The 23548-nt window shown below is 30.7% G+C and overlaps 1 protein-coding gene across 1 annotated transcript in view; it reads left to right on the top strand.

Annotated features, from left to right (window-relative positions):
• Positions 1-23379, top strand: part of LOC106477983 (transmembrane protein 19-like) — a 29394-nt gene extending 6015 nt beyond the window's left edge. The window contains exons 2-7 of the mRNA XM_022385313.1: positions 8915-8980; positions 13911-14027; positions 16427-16564; positions 16824-17078; positions 21309-21524; positions 22265-23379. Coding sequence (XP_022241021.1) covers positions 8915-8980; positions 13911-14027; positions 16427-16564; positions 16824-17078; positions 21309-21524; positions 22265-22431 — 959 coding nt within the window. The 3' untranslated portion in view covers positions 22432-23379. The remainder of the gene's footprint in view (positions 1-8914; positions 8981-13910; positions 14028-16426; positions 16565-16823; positions 17079-21308; positions 21525-22264) is intronic.
• Positions 23380-23548: the final 169 nt, after the last annotated feature.

Raw genomic sequence — 23548 nt, 5'->3', positions numbered from 1 at the left:
AGGGGCGAGGGTTTAATACGTTCTATTAAAACAAATCTGAATATATAAATCATCAAGTTAAGTAATAATTACAGCCAATATAAAGCTGCTGTGGAACAGAATGTATCAGAATTACATTTTGACATTCTTTGGCGTTTTGTAGATAGGGTGATGCCATAACTGACTCAAAATGTTCATATACTTAGATCATAAAGACGTTTTCTGATCGAAGATTTATAACTTCCGAGACGGGGATACACACTCTTTACTTAATAGCATTAGAAAACAAAGGAATATTGATCAACTTGGGGTACCAGGACCATCCACAAAGAGACCTGCAACAAGACGTATCCCAACCGTGGTAAGCAAGGTGCAGCGTTTTGTAACAGGTGAGAATCTGCAAACAAAAAGGTTAGTGGCAAAAGCCGTCCTTGTGCCCCAGATAACAGTACCCAAAATAATCAAAAAAATTCTAAATCTGGAAAAGCAACACAATTCGTATGTATACAATATATATGCTTTTTCTACATATCCATCCAACTGTGCGTACCTTTGACAGCTTGTGAATGAAATGGGTATTTTTCATGCTATGCCTTATGAGTACTTATCAGTCAAGTTGCTAGATGAAGCAACTATAGGTTTCTGTGTGATCGGTTATTGAAATGGACTCTGGGAAACCGCCATCCTCGTACACTAGGTTGGTTATGGAAATATAACAGGGAACAGGGTAGAGTTGTGTGCTTTGGATATAACAACCTTACGACTGAGTCTCTTGCAATAGAATGACATCAGCACTGAAACGCTGGTCCATTTTTAAAAAATAATTACGTGTTTGTATGCACAGCTTATATCTATTTTCACATTAAAATGATTTATGGGCCACACTTGGACTAGCGGTTAGCATATCCTGACCGTGAATCTTCGAATTCATGGATCGCGTCTCATTGCTGAAGAAAACGCTCAACACACTTTGGGGCCGTGGGTGCTGTAAAAATAACGGTAAAATCTCAGTTTCTTTGTCAGACAAGAAGAGCCCGAAAGCTAGTAATGAGTGCTGCTGACCATTTGCCTTTCTTCTAGTCTGTCAAACTAAAATTAAGTATAGTTATATACACGTAGTCTTTGGACAGTTTTGTACGAAAATCTGAAACGAAAAACACGCACACAGTGATTTCAATCTACCTCAAAACACAATCGTTTCCAAAATATCAGATAACTTATAATTTTCATAATCTGAAACAATATCCTTTATATTAAGTACGGGATTATAAAAGGAATTCTAACATTGAGACTGTCCAAAGTTAAACTAAATGTTTTGAGTTTCATCTTAAAGATTTACATAGAACTGAATTAAGAAGAAGGATGATATTATCTTCCGAAAACAACCGCTTACAGATGAGTAGGATAAAAATATAATGCTGAGGTATTTACAAAAGCTGAATTATTTGTTAAGTACTATGAGATCCTCATATTTCCAAGGCTTAAAAGTTCTTATGTGCATGCACTCGTATTAACAAAAGTTAAGCGTTTAAAGCAATACTTTTATTAAATCTATTGCTTGTGGTGTGTCATACATGCATTAATAATTTAAGGATCTTGTCATCTCTTTCAGTATGTTATACAAATGAACACAAGTTTGAAAAAACAAGCAGCGAATCAAGAAATTGCACGCAGAAGTTACAACTTTACTCATTTATATATTTTTGGAATGGAGCTCAAAATGAATAAAATAACTAGCACCTAAAATTTATTATCAGTGAAACTTATAAAACCAGATATTATAGCATCTTACGTTATGCATATAGCAACTGAAAATGTGTCCAACCAGCGTATATTTTGAAAAATCTAAGTAAAATAAGCATCAACATTAAATAAAGCAGTAAATTTTACATAATGCGAATGTTTCAACAAATTACATTTAATTATAATTAGTGGTTAATTTTAATAATGTAGGTTGTTCTTTTCTTTCTTTTTCGTCCTTGATAATACTCTTGTTTTCATTCACAACATGGAAAAACAAAGAAAAAATGTAACATTCCAGACAGATTTAGTTTTACTTGAATAAATAGGCTTGGCATGGCCGAGGAGTTAGCATACTAGACTGTGGATCTGAAGGTCTATGGCTCGCGTCCTGTTGTCGTATCGCACTCCACACTTTGGGTCCGTGGGTGCGTTATAAAAGTGACAGTCAAATCCCACTAGTTGGTCAGACAAGAATTGCCCGAGAGCTTGCGATGGGTGTTCTTGACTAGCTACCTTCCCTTTAGTCTGTCAGTTCAAAATTTAAAATGTTAGCTAGTGCGATTACCAGAAATAAATCAAACTAAAATAAAAATCTTAAGGCTCTTGTCAGTATTAGTTAAAACTGTAACTTCACATAAATTTTCTGAAGTAGTTTACTTTAGACAGTTTCTTCTTAAGTATCTAAGTAAAACTACTTCGAATAAGAAATAAAAATAATAGAAGTGTTTCTTAGCATTAAACATAAATTTAAAAAATCAAATACAATACTCTTGAAAATATCTGAATCATTCACGTTTGACTTTAACTCATTTTCAAGATAACTTCATACAGGTATTTCAGCTAAAAAAAAAATTGTGTACAGTTCATTATTTACCCACAAGGGTTTAATAGCAAATATCAATTGATTTGATGTTGTTTCTTCTATCTGTCAATAAACACCAGTATGTATAAGCAAAAATTAGGACATCTGGATGAAATATAAACAAAACTAATTGTTGGGAACTTAAGATGTCTAACAATATGTTTATTAAAGTCTAAGGGAAAAAAAGTTATTCTAGGAAATGGAATTTAGGCTTCTTCCAAAGATTCTTCCTCATCAACTTCCCCCTCGTCCTCAGCAGTTGCTTCCTGGTACTGATATATTCAGATACCAGATCACGCATGTTCGATTCTGTTTCAGAAAACTCCATTTAGTCCATTCCTTCACCGGTGTACCAATGTAAAAAAAGTATTTCTTCAGAACACAGCAGCAAAATGTATATTTGGATATAAATGCTATTACCAATGAGGGTAGCACTCATCTTCAGGTCTCAGCTATTTTCTGCCCCACTTTGACCAAAAAGAAAATTCACAGGTCAAAAATAGCTGTCCAAAAGATATGTATCAGACACTCTGCATTGTATTAGGCTCTAAATCCACTAACATAGCATGATGGGAGTATTTACCTTCTGGAGATTCATTGTAGCACACGTTGATTCCAATTAGGTAGATACCATGCTCGTCAGATATCACCTCCCAGAATTTAGCACCTATTTCATTATCAAACTGGCCAGCTTGAATATGAACGATTTCTCTCATCTAAGTGGTTTTCAGTTGCACTGTTTACTACAAACGACTTCTTAGTTTGTGATGTTCAACCCGTAATATATATACGTATTTACGCTTCGAATAATAAATATACATATACATATTATATTCGGTTTCAATTGCAACTGTTTTTTCCTCACTACAAAAGTAAAAATATAATGTGTTTTATTTACCTACGAACAAATCCAATAATTCTTAATATCGGTGAAATCACTCCTCAATTAAGCTCCAAAAATCCAAAAGGATTCAAATGAATGGACAGACACGTGCTTTCTAAAGTAATAAAATGTCAAAGTGTTAACTTGCCCAATATGAATAGATGAGTTGACCATGGAATTGTTGTGTTCTTTGATTGCAATTTTGCTGTTTTTCTTCTGAATCAATGTTCGAAACTTACAGTGAAATGGTAAATAGTATACATAAAAAAAGCAGTACATAATTTGTTTTCTTGGATTTGTCATTATTAGTTAGATATCACAGTGTAACAATGACTGACAAGCAGTAAAATTCAAGTAGTAAATAAACGTTTTTCATTATCATCGTTCCAGAGCCGAAAATTAGGTTTCAGTTAATGATTATTAATATTTGCAGGGGTAACTTTAAGTTTAACATGAGATAATGGTTTTGTAAAAAGTGTATTCATTCAAAGATTTTCCTAAAGTATATGTATCTATTAGTGTTGAATATTTGTATTGTAAGATTTAACAATTAGATACAACCTTAGTTTAAAAGTATTAAATACTTAGATGGCAGTACAGTGAAAATTTGTGGAATAGACGTCAGCATCATGATATTGGCGGGTTTACTCGCTAGTTTACTTCCGATTTCTTTAGTATTTTGGTTTGTGTATAGTGTAACTGGTATCCATAACGCCTGTAAGAAATTTCTTTTGTTTTAGACGTTATTGATTCCACGAAATTCGTTGAGTGTTGCTGGTACAGTGGTAGTGATACAGTGAATCCTTAAATTTGAATGAGTAACACTCGTAGTCGTAGAGCCAGTGCTATACTGTATTACTATTACATTTTTATAGTACTAGTAGTAGTAGTACTATTACTAAAGAATTTCCAATACGACATGCAAATAATCCCCAGTTTTTACAAATTTTTATTAATTAGGCCGAAATGTTTTACTTCAAAGGTTAACTTATAGCATGGTTTAACAAATCGCCAAAAATTTAGTGAATGTTAAGTGAGTTTTGATGACTTGGAAGTTGAATTAAGCAGGATGTACCTAAATCTAGGAAACTAAACACCTACATGTAGAAAAAAAGGAAGTGCTGTACTGACAAAACAAGATGTAATCACCTGAGGCTGAAGACCAATAACTGCAAATTTAAACTTCATAAAAGTTGTTTTGGTCTTAATAATGGATTTTCTATAATTAAACTATGCAGATTTCGAAAATGATATTCATTATTTTCTATCACGTAAGGATTTTTTACAAATCAGAAAGAAAAAAACTCTTACTTAGATAAAATTATTATTTCATTTACCACAATGAACATTTTTAATATTATGTGTATTTCTCATGGGTTCTAGAATGATCACTAAGACTTTCATGTTGTGATTGGTCTAGAGAAATCTATAGCCAGTGGTTGTCAACATTTTAAGCATAACAAAATGTGACCAGATTTCAGTGAAAATGATCCACTTATGTAAAAGTACATATCATGTTTTGTGAAAAATCTTTACGTGATGGAGAAAAATGGATATCATTTTCGAATTCAGTGTATGGTAGAACATGCAAAAATTTCAAGACAATAAAACCGTCACAGGCCTGTGTAATTCTTGTTATTTAGTTACACATCCCTTTCCAGCCAGAAACTTTGCACTCAACCACGATACACTGTTGCTTATATCTAAAAACTGTGTCATATTGCCCAAACAAGTTCCAATTAATTGCATATCAGTAACATTTGTTTAGTTCCCCTCGTTAAGTCTTTCCCCCTTTCCATCAAAAAACTACAATACAAAGGTCTTCCATACAAACAAGTTGAAAATGTTATCAGTTACTTGATATCCATCATAGTTAATTTATTTGAGTAATGTTAAGAACAAGGTGTATGTTGTCGAAATGGTGTTTTAAGTGTTTTACACTCACAAAAAAAAACCTCTCATTCTATAGGTATTTGAAGAACTTGTAGCATTCTGCCACAATTTAATTCTTCGTATTTTTAGCTGACACTAGGCAGCTGATACATAGTTGAACAGAGTTGTTTAAACATTTATTTAATAACAAGTCACCCGAAATGTGAATAATGATATATTTATAATTTTTGTGACTATCACAGTGTATGTATAGTGCACATTTAGAAACATTAAGTTGGTCAGCTAGTTGTTCAAAGTCAATCACAATGTGTTTGGTTAATGTAACACAGTTTTTCAATATAAGCAAGATCTTATAAGGACAGAATGAGTGGTTTACACTTGGGAAAGGTGAAAGGCTAAAGAGGAGAGTTATTAGTCTTAAGTTAGTTCATATTTGATTACAGCTTGTTTCTTCAACATGGCACTTTTTTACATATGTTTTTCCTGTGCGTCCTACATTTTAGGAACACTCATTAAGCATGGCCTGGTGGTCAGGGTGCTTGACTTGTAGTCTGCGAGTCAGATGATTGAAACCCATTATCAAACATGCTTGTCTTTTTATCTGTAAAGGTCTTAGAATATGATGGTTAATTCCACTATTTGTTAGTAAAGAAAAGCCCAACTTCCTACCTTCCCTCTAATGTTATCACCTCAAAATCCAGGAAAGCTAGTGCAGATAGCCTGCAAATAGCTTTGTGCAAAATTCAACAAACCAACAATTAAGTGGTGTGCCTAATAATATTGTGTGTACACCCTCTTCCATGTTATTAGGAAATTATGCATACAAATAACAATTTTTGGTTGTATCCTTAAAATATAAATCTAATTAGAATTTAAAGAATGTTTACTTACTGTTCTGGACATGATATGAATTTCTGATTTTGTTTTCTATAATTTCAATGTCATTTTGTAATTCTGAAACCACATAATAAATCAGTTAGACTCAGATTTGTTTATATTAAATTACATAACTTCTGGTACTGAAATGTTGATGCATGGGATCAGGAAGTAAATAGATATACTGTTTGTTATTTAAAGAAATGTGGCAATCAATGAATTTATATCACATTACTACCACGTGGAACATATATTTCCATAAGTTAAAGAACTGAATTGTAACAATTCATGCAGTGGGATTAGACAGTATATTTGAGCAACCCAACTTCAGGACACACGATAACTAACATCACATTACAAGACCCTACATTGTTCTAACATGACTAACAGTATTCTGCACAAATAGCATATATTTTATGAACATTTTTTCATCTGCTTTTCTGAAAATCTACATGTATGAAGTGTTTGAATAAACTTTCTGTTAGAAGTATACACAAACTGCACAGTCAGTTAACAGCTGGATGTATAGTACATCTTGCCAAAGTGTTGACCACATAATTTTCCCATGCTGTGATCTTAACCACTTCTTTATAATTTTAGATTTTATTTCAGTACTACAATGGCATTGTTTTTGCTCATCATACATTGATTGATACATTGCTTAATTTAATAGAATTCAATTTGATAAATGTTTAAATGTTGCATACATCTATTCTTAATCCCTATTTAACTGATTTAAAAATGTGTCTATCTCTACTTTTAAATAATAATTAAGTAGTTTTTATAACTAGTGAACATTGTAAAATGTTTAGCATCATACATTGATGTATCCAATAAGTACCAAATGTAAAATATGATTTCATTTCCAAGAAGTAACATGGAGCCATTCAGCCCATCTAGTCTATCCCATTTACACCCATCCCCTTACTCCAGGCAACATAAAAATAACCTTTTTTGTCTTATAACCATCCCTGATCTCAAAAATGCTCATCTATGTCCTCATTTAAATTCCTTCTGCATCTGAGGCCAATGACTCTAGTAGTCAAGTAACACTGTCTTAAACTGGAATTGTGTGTGTGTGAGTTTTCCTTATTTTAAATTTGTGTGCTTACTGCCTGCAAATGTTTTTAAAACATTTTGTTTGTATTTATATATTTCAAACCCCTAACAATCTTAAAAATCTTATTCGTGGGTCCTAAGAAGCAGTTACTACTCACAATAATTAAATCATGATTTTTATGTAATATTTTTTGTAAGATAGAATTGAGGCATTGTGAAATACTTCTGGGGCACTAAGTGACATCTTTCTTTATAATATTTTAACATTCTTTGAAGAGGTTACTGCTTATGTAGAGCAGGGTAAAGGTGTGGATTTAGTGTATCTGGATTTTCAGAAAGCATTTAATAGGTGCTTGTTAAAAAGGTTATATCAATAGATGTGCGGGTTGGTTCATTGTATAGGAAAGTGGCTGGATGGAAGAACATAACATATAACATAATGTTTTGGGACATATTGGTCCAACTCTGCTGTTTCATCCTCTAAAGTAAATTAACATAGATAAATTAAAAAAAAATCTTAAAGCCAGCCCTTATCATTCATATACTTATCAAAAAAGCAGAGGATCATTATAAATGGATTTCAATCAAACTGGATTAATGTCACAATTGGTGTATCTCAGAGATCAACATTAGGACCTTTGCTTTTTTTAAATACTCAATGACATAGATGAAGGAATCTATATAAATATAATAGTACTGTCTGTTGTATATCCATGTAACTACTTCGCAGGGTGTGGATGGATCTTCACCAAATTTGGTATAGAGGTTCATTAGGTCCATGGGGAGATAAATACAAACTTGTGATTTCACATTTTATGTCTTGCAGTTTTTATAGGTGTTTTTGTGTCTTTTACAATTACACATAAGGGAAGCAACTTTTCATGTCCTAAGATAACCTTTCATTAATCATGAATTTACGTAACTTCCATCCGGGAGATAGGTACTCCAACTAGTATAGAATACAAATCAATTGCCTCGATATAATAAACATATAGAAAATACAATTATATGTATTATGTAGAGACAAAATAAAGGAATTTTGCATACTTGAAATAATACGCTGTAAAATTAAAACTAATTTTACCTTGAAACCATATAGATGCTGTGTTTATGTAAGTTTCTAAATATTGTCTTTGATTTTAAATTACAAAGTAAGTTGAGTAGTTTGGCTATATGAGACAGTGATTTATTATACTAATTAAATAGAGAGCTGAACAGAAATTTGGGTTTTATTCTGTACAACGTTTTTAAAAAACCTGTTGTTATAACACTGTTATTGTTTTACTTTTTTAAAAAGAAACCACACATAAAAGTGTTAGAATTTATATTATCATTCATTAATCATGCATTTACATAACTTCTATCCAGGGGACAGGTACTCCAGCTAGTGATCAATAAGTTACTTAAAGTTTCTAATGATATTAAGGTTGTGGGTGTTGCCAAATGTGAGGAGGATGCTACTGCTTTAAGAAAGGATTTAGATTATTTGATGAGTTGGGTGAATAAATGGTGGATGACTTTATATTATATTAATTGCAAGATAATGCATGTTGGATATTGTAATTTGAATTATAAGTATAATATTTGTTGGATAAAACATTAACAGTGTTATGGAAAAAAAAAGGATCTTGGTGCTCTGGTTGATCAATCTCTCAAGCCTTCCAAGCAGTGTGTTGCTGCCAGTGGTAAGCAAGTAAGACTTTAGGTTGTATGTATAGAAATATTGAATACAAGTCTAAAGGGGTTATAAATTGATTGTATAGGTCACTATTTAGACCACATTTGGAGTATTGTGTTCAATTTTGGGCTCTTTACCTTTGGAAGGAGATTGAATTGTTGGAAAGGGGTCAGAGTAGGGTTACTAGGATAGTACCTGGGATGGAAAGACTGTCATATAAGAACAGGTTAAAATCTCTGAAATTGTTTTTTCTTGAGAAAATAAAAGTTTAGAGAGGATCTGATTGAGGTGTTTAAGTTTCTTTAGGGCACTAACAGTGATGATTAATTGTAGTATTAGGGGACATGGATATAAATTTTGGCAGGTAGGAGTCATTTTCAGGTAAGATAGTTTTATTTTTATAACAGGGTAGTAAGCCTTTGGAATGGGTATCTTCAGATATTGTGGAAGCAGTAAATTTATAGGAGTTTAAAAGAATAATTGATAGTTTTTTAATGATAATAGATGGTTTTGAGTTTGTTTGTTTTTTGAAGTTTAATGGATGGGACAACTTCAATGGACCAATAGGACCTTTGTTGACCTTAAATGTTATATGATATACAACCTTTTACATTTTACTGCCCAACCAACTCTTAATTTATTTAACTAATCTCTTGCCCAAATAGATACAATATTCTTAACATTTTTATGTGGTATCGTATCAAAAGCTGTTTCAAAGACCAGTACTAAGGTCACTGCATTACCCGTGTCCGGATTAAATGTACCATTTTTGAAGAAAGCAGATTCATCAAACATGAGTTTCTCTTTTAAATCCATGATGACTAACTGTGATAATATAAAATTTGTTTAAATGCTCATGTAGAATTTCTTTGACTAAAAACTTTATTTCCCAGCTAGAGAACTAAGACTTACTGGCTTTTGATTACTTAACCATTATTTATCTTTCCTTCTATTCTGATCTCCAGTCTTCCAGTATCTGAATTATTTTAGTTATCCTAGGATTTAGATTTTCTAATCTTGTAATTTAACAGCCTTGGCTAAATAACATAACATCATTCAAGTATATCATACATTTTTGGAAGGATATCCTTGTAGAATCCAAACTACATTTTTCCTATTACAAGCATATGAAAGAATACATATATGATGCATTCCTCAGCAATCTAAAAAAACCTCAACAAAAACCTTCTTCATTTTAATTTACTCTAATTTTAATGCTTTTCTTTAATTTTCATTAGATTTTTATATCTGTGATATCCCCCTATACAAAAGATGAATCTTGGTAATGAAGACAATGGGAAAAAAAAGTAAATTAGAAAAAAAGACAAAGCAAATTACATAAACAGGTAAAAAAAGTCAAAAAAGTATTTTGGAAAACAGTATCAATAACACCTAGGCCAAGCCTGAGCCATTTATTGAAACCATGTAAACCAACTGAGTTAATAATTAAGCTGTTATTAATACAGTTTTCTAATCAATGGCTTCCCATTATTGTTCGACACTTGCTATTAAACCCTGCTTTTATGTTTATTCTTTCTTGTAATTTGTTTGTTCACCTATGTATATGTGTGTTTTTTTTACCTGTTTGTGTAATTTTCTTTGTCTTTTTTACCCTTATCTGTATTACTGCCACTGACAAAAGACTATTATTACAAGTTTAATGCTATATTCCATTTAAACTTTACATGCTAACAAATTTGATAATATTAAATCATTAATATTACCAGTCTGTACGTCATACGGTATTTCACAGAGTCAACAAACTTATCGAACAGTCAGTTTCAAACAATTTAAGACTGAGGTAAGAACATCTTCAAATTTTAAAAGTTACACCCCATTATCTAATTCTTACATTAAGGAATACCTAAAAGTGATAAAATATTCTATCAATAATGTGATGTTATAAAAAGTAGTAACAAATTGTTTATATTTTAAATTAATAGAAAAACCCAACATATGGTGTTACACTTGCAAAAATCATCACTGTTTTTATTACCCCATCCCTGTTATTTTTCTGATGCAAGTGAAAGTGAATATGGCCTCAAGTTGTTACTTAAAATAATATGAAACTTCAGATAACAGATTAATATGTTATGAAACCTTCTTTGACCAAAGCATGAACCTGAATCCAGATACTTGGTTCATATCAATATTCAAAATAAATGTTTTATTAATTGTAGTAAGGATTAAATTTGAAACAGATAACACCCCATCTTGACCATCCTCTCTCCTGTTTAAAATGAGGATTGTCCTCAAGCCCACAACAAATAAACTAGCACATGACACCAATCACCTAGCCAAGCATGTAAAATGATAGTTTGATTCACCATCTACACATCTGAGATGTCTTAGAGTTAGAACAATTGCATTGCTGCTATGGTGTCATGCTGACTTACATTGTATATATGATGTTAAGAACAGGACTTGAATTAATTTCCCATATATGTCACTTTTGTTAAAAGAATGGATGTATAATATGAAAAAAATATATACATTTTGAATTATTTAATTTGCATGGTTTCCACAAAATGAAGTATTTACTACTGGCCTGAAACCAAAAACTATGATTAAAGCACACATTTATTTAAGTTATCCATTTTAATGGTTACATGAAGCTATAAGCTATTATAGACTGCTTGTGCTTTGATTTATCAATTGGATAATATTTTGGGTTCTACACTGTATAATAACTTCTTCATAACTTGTCTCAACAATAGGACTTGAAACTTATCCTTTTTCACAAGTGCAAGCTTTAACAAATCATAATTTTGTTGAATATAAATATGGAAGTGATGAGTATTTTGGTTGCAGTTTACTTAATTAAAATTTATTGCATATGTATATTGATGAGAACTAAGTTATATGGAAAATATTTGCAAGATGGTGTTATCTTTTACTTTTATTCATTACATTTTCCTTTTAATATTTGGTATTTTTAAAATTTAAATAGCTGTTTTATTACATTTTAGTTAGATTAGTTTAGGAATTTTTTAAAAGAAAATGTTTTTAATTCAGATAGGCATGTTAATAAAAAGAGAAAAAGGATAACAGCTAGGAAATATCAAACCTTTAGGTTACTAAAGCCATAAAAGAGAAAATCAGGAATAAATGCCAAAAAAAGTTTAAGAAGTTTAAATTGCCAAATTGGATTGAAGATTTACAGAACAATAGGAAAGGTCATACATATAGATTTGGTTAGAAAATAAGTTAGTAAATCAAAAAGTGCCCACAAGAAACAGCTAGTCAGTGCTATTTAAACAAACAGTAACAGGAGTGTTTTTTTAAGTATGTTAATGGTAAACAAAATGTTAAAATAGGAATTTGGTCCTTAATAAATTTTATTTGCAAGGATTTTTTGTTGAAGACTATGAGATGGCTGAGCTTTTAAATGTTCTCTTCTGTTTTTACAAGAGAAGATACTAGCAATATTCCTGACCCTGAATATTCTATAAGAAATATGGGAATTGACTTGAGTCATGTAGATATTAACATCTTGATGATAAGTAGAAAGAATGAGATATTAAAAAATTAAGTCATCAGAACCAGTCATTGTTTTCTCCTGAGTATTAAAGAAAATCAAAGATCAGATATGCAAGCTTATTTCTTTCATTTTTGACAGGTCAATAGAAACTGGGCAAATGCCTAAAAATTGAAAAGTTACAAATGTTAATCTCATTCTTAAAGGGGGGGGGGGTGAGAAGAGTTGCCCTGGAAATTGTAGGCCAGTTAGTTTTACTTTTTAGTGGGAAAAAATTCTAGAGGCTTATGCAAAAGATTGATAGGATTGATTTCTTTGTTCTGTATTCTGAAGAAAAAAGGATGAGAATACACATGTTTAAGATTTGGAAAAGACAGACTAGGCTCCATTTAGTCTTGATTTATTTGTCGAAAAGATTGATTGGATTATTGTTGGTGGTAGTGAAGGGTTGCATGTTACATGAGTTTAAGAGGAGAATCAAGTTCCTGAAAATTAAAGGATGGATCAGCCTTGAAGTATGAAATTGGTCTCTTGATATCCATACATTTTTCTTTGTGTTAGCTGTTAATCAAAATTAGAATCTCATTTGCAGTTTAGTTATCAGTGTAAATTTGTTTCAGTTATTTTACTTTTTTATTTCAAACATTTTCTTTGCCTATCATTTGCATATTTGCAACTAATACAGTATATTTTCTGTGCTGTTTCAGAATTTTCAAACTGATTTATGCATTTGCAGGCACAAATAAGATTAATGTGCAGATAATACTGAAAAATATTCTGTATTTACAAGAATATTAACAAAAAGACACAACTAATTAGTCTCAGGCTCACCTTTTCATAGGGGAAAGGTTTGGTTTCAAAAACAGACATTTTAGAAAGAGTTTTACATGCAGTTTGCTAATATAAATAGTGCCTTAACCACTACTATATCAGTAATATCCCAGCCATCCTAAAGAGCCCTGTATTGGGCATAAAACCTTGTGGGTACTGGGTATAACAGATATAGTGTAGTTGACATTATATACTCATCTTAATTTCACTCAAACTTCTTACTAATTATTAACAGTTAATAAATGTAGTCTTCTCCTGTTGACTCTGTGGATGAATGACTCACTCTGGAATCAAGAAGACTAGCTTGCTGGATTTCCAGTTTTTTTTTAATAACGAGCAAGAAAAGTAATAATTAATTACATATGATTTTAAAATAAATTAATGATGTAGTGTTAAAAAATCTTTACCCTAATTCTGACATGATATAAGTAAAACTGATAAAAATTACATTTCATCAATTTATTCCATTTCACACTATAACAAGCTATTTGCTAATGTAAATGGCATCTCAACCATTGCTATATCTGTTGTATCCCAGCCAGCCTGAAAAAGCCACAATATTGAGCAAACGACTTCTTCACTTTCATTTGAAGTTCTTATTAATACTGTTTGTACTTTTACTTTTTAGCTTATGAAGATGAACTTCCATCTCCAGCTAGGTGGCTCTTGGCGGTGTTGATACCGGTTGCAGTTGCTGTCTGGGGTTTAAAAGGAAGAAGTGTGTCAATATCAGGGGCTGTTGCAGGTGAGATTCAAATGTGATAATAATTTTTTAATGAACAACTACAATGAATGATATAAAATCTAATTGAAATACAGTTTATGCATTTGTGGCTTCCTGATATGGTGTGAACATTTTAAAAGTGAATAAGAAATTATACATTTTCATCAGTATTAAAAATGTATGAAATTGAAGTGAAGATAAGCTTTAAACATGGTAAAGTGCTTGTGTGTTAAACTCATAGATTTTATATGTAATTAAGTTGTTGGAATTTTATTGCATTAGTGTGAAAATGATATAAAACAGGAAGTGTAAAAATATGACTTAACTGGACACTGTAAAGTTAACATAGGATAGGGCAACTCAGAAAAGTATATTAGATATTACAGTTTCTTTTCATATAACTTTATATTTATTTCTTACTTTTTCTACCTTAACACTAACTGTGGCAAAATCATCATTGTACAGTGAAATGAAAAGTTTAAAAATATGAAGTGAAATGAATAATACCATACTGACTGCAGATTGGATCAAAAAGTTTCAAATTACTTATCATAACAGTTTCAACTGTTAATCTTTTCACATTTGTTTCCTTTTAATTTTATGGTTTTATTACTCCACCTTGTACTCACTGAAGCAGTGATTCTCATATCAAAGACAATAAGTTACAGCAGGAGACCATTAGCTGTTTCCTGTAGAGCTAGTATAATCACCACATTATTTCTTAGTGTGATATTTCAAGCTCAAGATCATAAAGTTTTAGAAGTTTTATTGAAGTTTTGTCAGGGGAAACTGAGAAATTTCTAATTTTTACATTTTAGTTACTTTTGTTAAAAAAATATAACAATGAATGAAATATATGTAGTACTTACTGTTTACTTTAGAAAAGATTTTGGGTGTTTTTCCATAAGCCTTGTTGAATTTTACAGATTTGTATGTCCAGAAAAAAAAAAAAACTTGTGTAGCATTCAAATATGCATTTTAGAACAAATACATCACTAAATAGAATAGAATATCCCAAAACAAATGTAATTTATCTGGCTATCTAAGGTAAGTTATAAATAGGTTAGAGAATTTCTTTAGCATTCGGAGCATCAAATTATGATTACCATATACCAAGCAATTCCACTGACTAGCAATTTATAGTGCAAAATGTAAACAACTTGTAAGGTTTATGTAGAAGAAAACATGCTCTTTCTATTGGTTATAAACATGTCCACCAGCCATATAAAGTTGATTAAAAAACAAATTTGAAAGTCAGAGACAGAGGAGAGGGATTTCTTGGATAGATAGATTTGACATATTTATTGATATCTGAGCAAATCAAGAAGGTAGGAGGTTCAACTATTAGATTATTGATTGTAATGTGTAGTTTTATAGTTTTTATTGTGAAGAAAAAGAAATAACGAGGCATATCTTAATACACATAAGGTAAGATAGCTGTCTCGCATAGAGGTTTTGTCCCAATCAGATTGACAGGTGGCTTCTGTCTCTGCCAGTCAGCTAGCTTTTGAAAGTGTTTCTGACTGGTATTTAATGGTTATTGGAAACACTATAAAAACCTATTTGAATGATATACATTTAGCATTTTTTAGTTAAGAAAAATACATATTAATAAACTTTTGAGAGTATTTGAAAAGTAAACATCCAATATGTGTTGAACAACAGTCAAAATATGTTTAAAAGTTAGTTTCTTTAGGTTATATATTACTTTAAACCAGTTTTCAGAAAGAGTTGGTTGGTTAGTTGTTGCTGTTAAGCACAAAGCTACACAGTGGACAGTATGTACTGCGCCCACCACAAATATCGAAACCGGTTTTTGCATTGTAAGCTTTAAGGCTTACTACTGAGCTATTAATCTCACAGAAATGCCAACAGTGAAAAAATAACATAAATTCTCTGCTTTTAGCAGATATAACTAGTCAGCTTACATAAGTGTTGTAGTCATAGCTTTTTTTTTAATTTTAAATAGTTTTGACCATTGTTTGCAACTTGTCAATTATATTCATAACCACACCTGAATTATCCAATGTCAGTATTTGTTGATGGTCACTGGCTAAACACAAGTACTCACTTGCTTTTTACCAACTAATCAACCATTTATTTTGTGTCCTGTGTACAGTATATATTTATACTAAGAATAATAGTTCTTCATGACATGACATTGTTTGCGATATATGCATGTACTTTGATATTTAACATCTATAAAAAGTATATTATAAAATATCAACATATTGAATATAAGATCTTTAATTGTATTTCTTTTCAATATACAATTTTATTGTTGTTATTTAAATCTATTTATAGTTGTAATATTTATTCTTAAGTGACATTTTAATTTTTATATCGTATATTTTTTCATCAAAATACAATATTTTACCACCCAGTTGCAATTAATATTAATTGTGTCTTTCTTCCATCAGGATTTGTAGTTGGTTTTCTCTTGACAGTAAGCAGCTATCAATTCCTTGTGTGTTTGCTGGTTTTCTTTGTATCTTCTTCCAAAGCAACAAAGTTTCGTTCTTGGAAAAAGAAGAAATATGAAAGCGAATTCAAAGAAGGTAAAAATATTTTATTATACTTCTTTGAGTTTTTGATGTAAATACTGTTTTTATATAATGCATGATATTAATGCATACAATAACATAAGGTTTGCAAACCTGATAGATCTACTCCATCTTTATAAAAGTATGTGTAAAGAAATGTTATGAAGTGACTTGCAGAATCACAATCATCTCTGGCAAGCTGGTGTCAGGTGAATTCTAAAAACTTAACTAACAACTTCTAAAACTGACAATTTATTTATTTAACATTATGTAGGTGGAGAAAGAAACTGGATTCAAGTAATTAGCAATGGAGGAATTCCATCTGAACTTGCTCTGTTGTTTATGATAGAATGTGGTGTGGGTGAGAGGCCAATTGACTTTATAAAAGACTACAATTGCTCATGGTTTGCCGTTTCTGTTGTTTCTGCTCTTTGTGGAGCAAATGGTGATACATGGGCTTCTGAATTAGGCCCAGTTTTTGCAAAAGGTGACCCAATACTGATCACAAACTTAAGAAAAGTGCCAAAAGGTAAGTGTGTGTGTATGTATGATTGTATATATGAATATGCATACATACATATATAAATATTCAAAGTACAACCAGATTCAAAGTATCATTTTTTTTATTCATATTCTGAATTTTGGTTGATTTGTAGGAACAAGTTAATATTAAAGAGTGCCAAAACTTTGATTGCTTCGTGTATCTAGTATCAGAAAAGCCAACTAACCAAAATCCTTTTGTGCTTTGAACTTTGAATATATACATAGTTATATATTAAATATTCTCAAGGATATCATATATATATACATATATGTGTGTGTGTGTGTGTACACACACACACACACATACATACAAGATGAGTTGAAAGTCCTAATTTTCCCTGTTGTTATGATATAGATGTGGAATATTGAAAACTTGCTGACATACGGTGTCTAGTCATAGTCTAGACAGAAATGTATCCAAAACTATCAGTCTGAGGTAAAAATGTGTTGATACAAAAGTTGTACAGTACAATAATATTACTCTAGAAAAGTTGCTTGTTTATTCAAATTTTCTCTTGTGAGTTTGTCTGGAAATAATAACAAAGAGAATGTGTTATGCCAAAAAAAATTTACTTATAAAATATGCTGAATGTGTAGATCCAGAAATATGTACTTGTGCACAATGTTTTATGGACTGTTGGACTGTATTATTATTTAATTTTTCAGTAAGTTATTTCAGTTTTGGAACATACAGTTTGTGTTCTTGATGAAGTGATATATACATGATACATAGAGTGAGAGAAATTGAAAAATTAAATTATTATATTAGCTTCTACTAACCTTGCACCTTTCAGTGAACATTAGATAAGCTAACTTGTAGAACTTGTATTCAAAGAAATAAAACACTTTCATTAATTGGTATTAAAAATACACAACTGTTTAAGTTGAAGTGAGTGTTATGACTTAAATGGTTTAAGTATAGCACGAGTGTTAAATTTAGTTATTTGTAGAAGTAATAGTTTATATCAAGTTTGTTTACATAACTGTGTATGAATCATACCTTGTGTAGTTCAGTTCTTGTGAATTGGTGATTCTTGTATTATTGTGTCATGTTACTAGAACCTACAAGTATTTCTTGTTGTTTTAATCGAGTATTGTTGCATCATTATATCTCGTAGTGTGTGGAACATCCTAGACCTCAGTTACACTATAAATATACATTAGAAATTTAGTTTGAGTAAGACATACTTAGTTAGATAGAAAGATAGATCTAGAATGCATGATTGTGAGTTTAATGAAATTATCACAGACTGTATTGTAATAACAGAGCAGGAAAAATTGGTAATTTGTTTTGTCAAAGTGTTTTCTAAACTAACTGAACCAGCCAGTGTTAACTTTAACAAAAAAGGGACAATTATTTAAAGCTCTGGATATAACTGGGAACCAACAGTGTAATTAACATTTATATATGTATTTTAAAACAAGTGGATTGTTTGATGTTTATTTATTGTTGAAATTTATCACCAACAAGTCACAGATACTTACTGTAAAGAAACCTGCCCATACATATAAAAACCTGATAACTGGACTGGTCTTTGCATTCTTCATTTTACTAAATAATCCAAAAAACCCACCAAACAATAGAAACTTTTATAACAATAATGTCAGGAGTTGTATTATTTTGATATAAAATAAATTAAAACTCACCTTCAAAATTATGATCTGCTTGAAGCAACATTCAAAAATTAATGGAAATGATGAAACAATAGTAAGAAGATAAAAAGAAAGAGACCAAAAATTAAAAGAAGATCAAGAATAAAATGGGAGGAATTTAATAAAGGAAGTACATCAACAAGACATGTGATTTGCATAAGAATTATGAACAAAAATCAGATTGATTGAAAGCAAGATTGAGGAAGCCATAAAAAATATACAGAAGGATTATGACAATAAAATAAAGTACATAACATAAAATTCAAAACAACATCAACAAAATAAAAAAATGAAGTACATAAGGACCAATGAAATACTGAAATAGTATAACAACAAAATTGAAGTAAAAAAATGACATTGACACCAGGTTAAAATATATCCATAAACTCAATTGACAAATGCAAGGAACAAGCCAGTTACATCTCTCTCTGCATGATTTTGCAAAAAAATTTCAATCTCAAACACTATGAACTGTGCCATATGGACTAGGAGAACCTATCTTGTCTACACCTGTGAATACTACTGTTTTGCCAGCTGTGACCGTAGGACCTTACTAATGTATAATAGCTACACTGCTGCTTCATCAAGTTACAAAATTTAGTAAGCCAGCTCAATAGCATTGCCCAATTTAAATCAGCAGACTATGATGGAAAGTTGGTACCATGGGAGGCATATCAGGCACATTTTGAAATAATTTCCAATATAAGTGGATGAAGAAATGAACAACAAGTTATTCATCTTGCTGCACATTTAAAAGGACCAACATTAACTGTGTTATGCAAACTTTCTACAGAGGTCCATAACAGCTACTAGGCATCAGTAGCATTTCAAATAGATTTGGAGGGAAGTTTCTAAACTAAAGTTCAGGAACATAGTAAAAAGGAGGGAAGATAATTCAGCTGAATTTGCTGAAGATGTGTAAAGACTTGCCCAATTACCTTTTTCAGATACTCCCTATGAAATGATACATTCATTGACATGATATCATTCTACAGAGGTCCACAACAGCTACTAGGCATCAGTAGCATTTTCAAATAGATTTGGAGGGAAGTTTCTAAACTAACGTTCAGGAACATAGTAAAAAGGAGGGAAGATAATTCAGCTGAATTTGCTGAAGATGTGTAAAGACTTGCCCAATTATCTTTTTCAGATACTCCCCATGAAATGATACATTCATTGACATGATATCAATTCATGGATACCATAAAGGATGAGGATATGTAAATTGGACTAAAGCAAAGTAGATGTACATCTTGGTGGGAAGCTGTTTAGTTGGCAATGGAACTTGAATCAGTTAAAGTCACAGATAAACAAGTAAAGGCACATTCAGGATTTATGAGATATCAGGTCAAATAGTGTATAAATATCAACTTTCTGATGAGAGTCTAGAAAAACTCAAAGAATTGTTTATTTAGAATGTAATAAATAAACCACAAGACAGAAGATTTTTCAGTTGCAACTTAAAATAGCATATTGTCAGAAACTATAGATAAAAGCCTTTAGGAAAAAGAAATCAGGTGGTTTAAGGGACTCCACTGGCTGTTTTTAATGTAAACATTTCTAGAGGTTTGTACCACAAGTGGGTATGATGTAGCATGATGGGTGTGGCTTAGTGTTTGGATATTCTTCCAAAGTTTTAGTACAGTTTGAGCAGTATAAAGTGAGAGTTAGGCTAGAGTGAATGAATATTGATATATGAGCCTGTTAGTAAGTTACATTGAGTTTAGAGTAGTGTGTTATTATTTGATTGAGTTTTTCAGTCAATTAATTATTATATTTGTTTTATTAGCAAATAAGTGAAACTGTCAATAAACATTAGGTAAGCTTATGTGTAAAACTTAAGAGTGTAAGAAATAAAATGCTTTCATTGTCATTCATTAAGTAGACAACTTTGGTTTCTTCTTTTCTTTTGACCAAATAATTCAAAAGAGCCTAGCCAACTATAGAACTGTTACAACAATTGTTTTAGCAATGAAATGGAACTCACAAAAGTTATTGCTATAAAATATTTTCATAATACTAATAATTGGTAGTTAAATTGCCAAGTTCTACCCTATCAGGTATTCTTTCATTGAAGTTTAATTGTACTAAATTGTTTCCTCTGTATCTAATGGTTATTAAAATACATTTCTAGAATTCTCCAACTTTTTTTTTTAATTAAGCAAGCTTATTAGAAAAAAAAGATAGAGTTATATTAACAATATTTAAACTGATGTGTCAGTCTGGCATTATATTAGTACTGGTTGAATCAATTTCTACTGTTCATAGAATACCATTTTTGATTTTTTTTTTCTTATAGCTATATTCACCACTCATCATTTTGCAAATGAATAAGTAATTTGTTTTATTATTATTATTTTGTTTGTGCAAAGCCTCACTAATGTGTCATTTCTTGTCATGTTGAACAAGTTGATAACCATGGATGACTCAAGAATCACAAGATTGCCTCTGTTGCTTAGTAACTTTATATAATGACCTTAATCTTTAGTCTTAGTTTTCAGTGTTTAGTACAAGGTTTTTGCACAGATTATTGAACTACATGAATGGTTTTTCAAACATTCAGGAACAAATGGTGGTGTGTCATTACCTGGTCTTCTCTTCAGTGCCTTAGGTGGAACATTAATTGGAATATCTTATTACATATCACATCTGCTTTTCATCAAGCAAGAATATCTTTTTTTAAGTTCACCACAGTGGCCAATCATCATTATAGCTACTTTTGCTGGCTTTTTTGGATCATTGGTGGACTCGCTGTTGGGTGCCACTATTCAGTTTTCAGGTTTGTTAACATGCCCTTCCCTTTCATATAACATAATTCCAATATTTATATTTATGTAATACTAAACATTTTAAAAACTTCCTTTTTTCTTCAAGAAGAATTTTTAAAATATGCTGGATAAGTATATAGAATTTCATTTATTCACTGTACATTTGGTTCAGTTATTGTTTTAGGTAATATTTGTGTTTATTTTTGGGATATTCTTTTTTCAGCTTCAAGTGTATATACATTTACATTGAGGGTAGATAAGCAACATCTAAATTTAAGTTAATTTCATAATGTAGAGAACATACTATGTATTTGAACAGAACATTGATCAGTCTTTATTCACATATCTGAAAAGAGAGATTAGAGTTCTGTTGAAAAGTGTAGCATGTTTTCCACCAAAAATTAATTTACTCTTGTAGTAACATAATGTGCTTCCATTTACAAGCTTAACAAACGTGATTAAAGTAAAGAAATTATGTTTAACATTGAGAATTTTCTGTTGTAACATGAAATGGGAGGTAGTCAGGCTGTGATTAATACACATTGATATCTTTATTTTTTTACTATTTTAACTGCCAAATGACACTGATTCTTCCTGTAGCTGTAATTATTTTTTATAGTCTTGCATGTATACTGTAATTTTTGATACTGCCAAACCAGTAAGAGTTTCATTATATATTTTGTTATTGTTTTACAAATTTGAATTTAAGTGCATGTCTGAATTTTTTTCTGAAGGAAGAATAATATTTCAGGTATAAATCAGAAAAGTGGAAAAATTGTGGAAACCAAAGGAAAAGAAATTAAACACATCAGTGGAATTGGAATTCTAGATAACCATTCTGTCAACCTTGTGTCCACACTGATCACTGCTCTTCTTATGCCTGAGGTAGCTTCTGCTCTTTGGCCTATGTTTGAGTGATGTTTAGTGTTAGCGTGTTTCCCTGAGATAGATATTATAATACGAAGTTACTCTTGAACTTTTAATACTTTTTATATATATTTAACTACAGTATTAAGTTAAAGAAAGTATTTAATCATTACTATACTAACCAGACTGGATAAACTAGTATCAATGAAAGACTTTTTTGTTATTTTTAAAAACTGCCAAGAGCAATCTTTTGGATAACTTTTTCATCAGAGTATTTTGCTAAAATCTCATCTATATCACTTATTTTAATATTGAAGATAACACAGGGTACCACCAAAAAGAATAAGATTGATGTATCATAAATGTTTTTTTTTATCAATACAGTAATCTCACAGTGAAATGAATCAATTTGAGCTGATCTATTTTCATTTATGTTTACATGTACTATTTGAACAAAGACTGCTGTCAGGAGAAAAATTTCTTTTGTACATGTTTTAATGTCCTATTAATTTGGGCCACTGTAAGATATGCATAGATATATGTACATGTATACAATGCATTTAATGCACATTGGAAAGTTATTTCAGATTTATTCAACTAAATGAAACCACTGTTTATTACCATTGACTTGTACTTCATATCAAATGCATTACTTGAATGCAATTTATCATATATTTTATATATATATATATATATATTTATTGTGGTTGTTGTTGATACAAAAATACTATAGGTTTTAAAATATAAATTAAAATCAACAGTAGATTTACAACCTAACTATTAGTTTTCATATTAGACATTTTCCAGTTGTGCCTGAGATTCTTTATGCACGTTTAAAAGCATGTATATATAATTTCTGTTCATGAAACTATAGTCTAATAGATTGTCAGATTTCTCCCATTTCAGCTTATTGATCTTAATTTGCCTATGACATTACTTAGAAGCTTTTTTCTTAAAGAAGTTTGAAAAAAGAATTTATAATGTGCAGTTTTTCACACACACACATATGTATATATATACACACATACATACATATATATATATATATATATACACACACACACACACTAGTTAGTTTACAAGATATCTTGTTTTGACAAACAGATTACTTTTAGTTATAGTAAATTACGTTAAAGTAAGGTTAGTATTAGTAAGTTACTAGTCGTCC

The sequence above is a fragment of the Limulus polyphemus genome, unplaced genomic scaffold, assembly GCF_000517525.1.
Source record: "Limulus polyphemus unplaced genomic scaffold, Limulus_polyphemus-2.1.2 Scaffold0, whole genome shotgun sequence".
NCBI classification, from domain to species: domain Eukaryota; kingdom Metazoa; phylum Arthropoda; class Merostomata; order Xiphosura; family Limulidae; genus Limulus; species Limulus polyphemus.
Note: the sequence above shows the minus strand (reverse complement) of the source record. Positions and strands in the feature narration are given on the sequence as shown.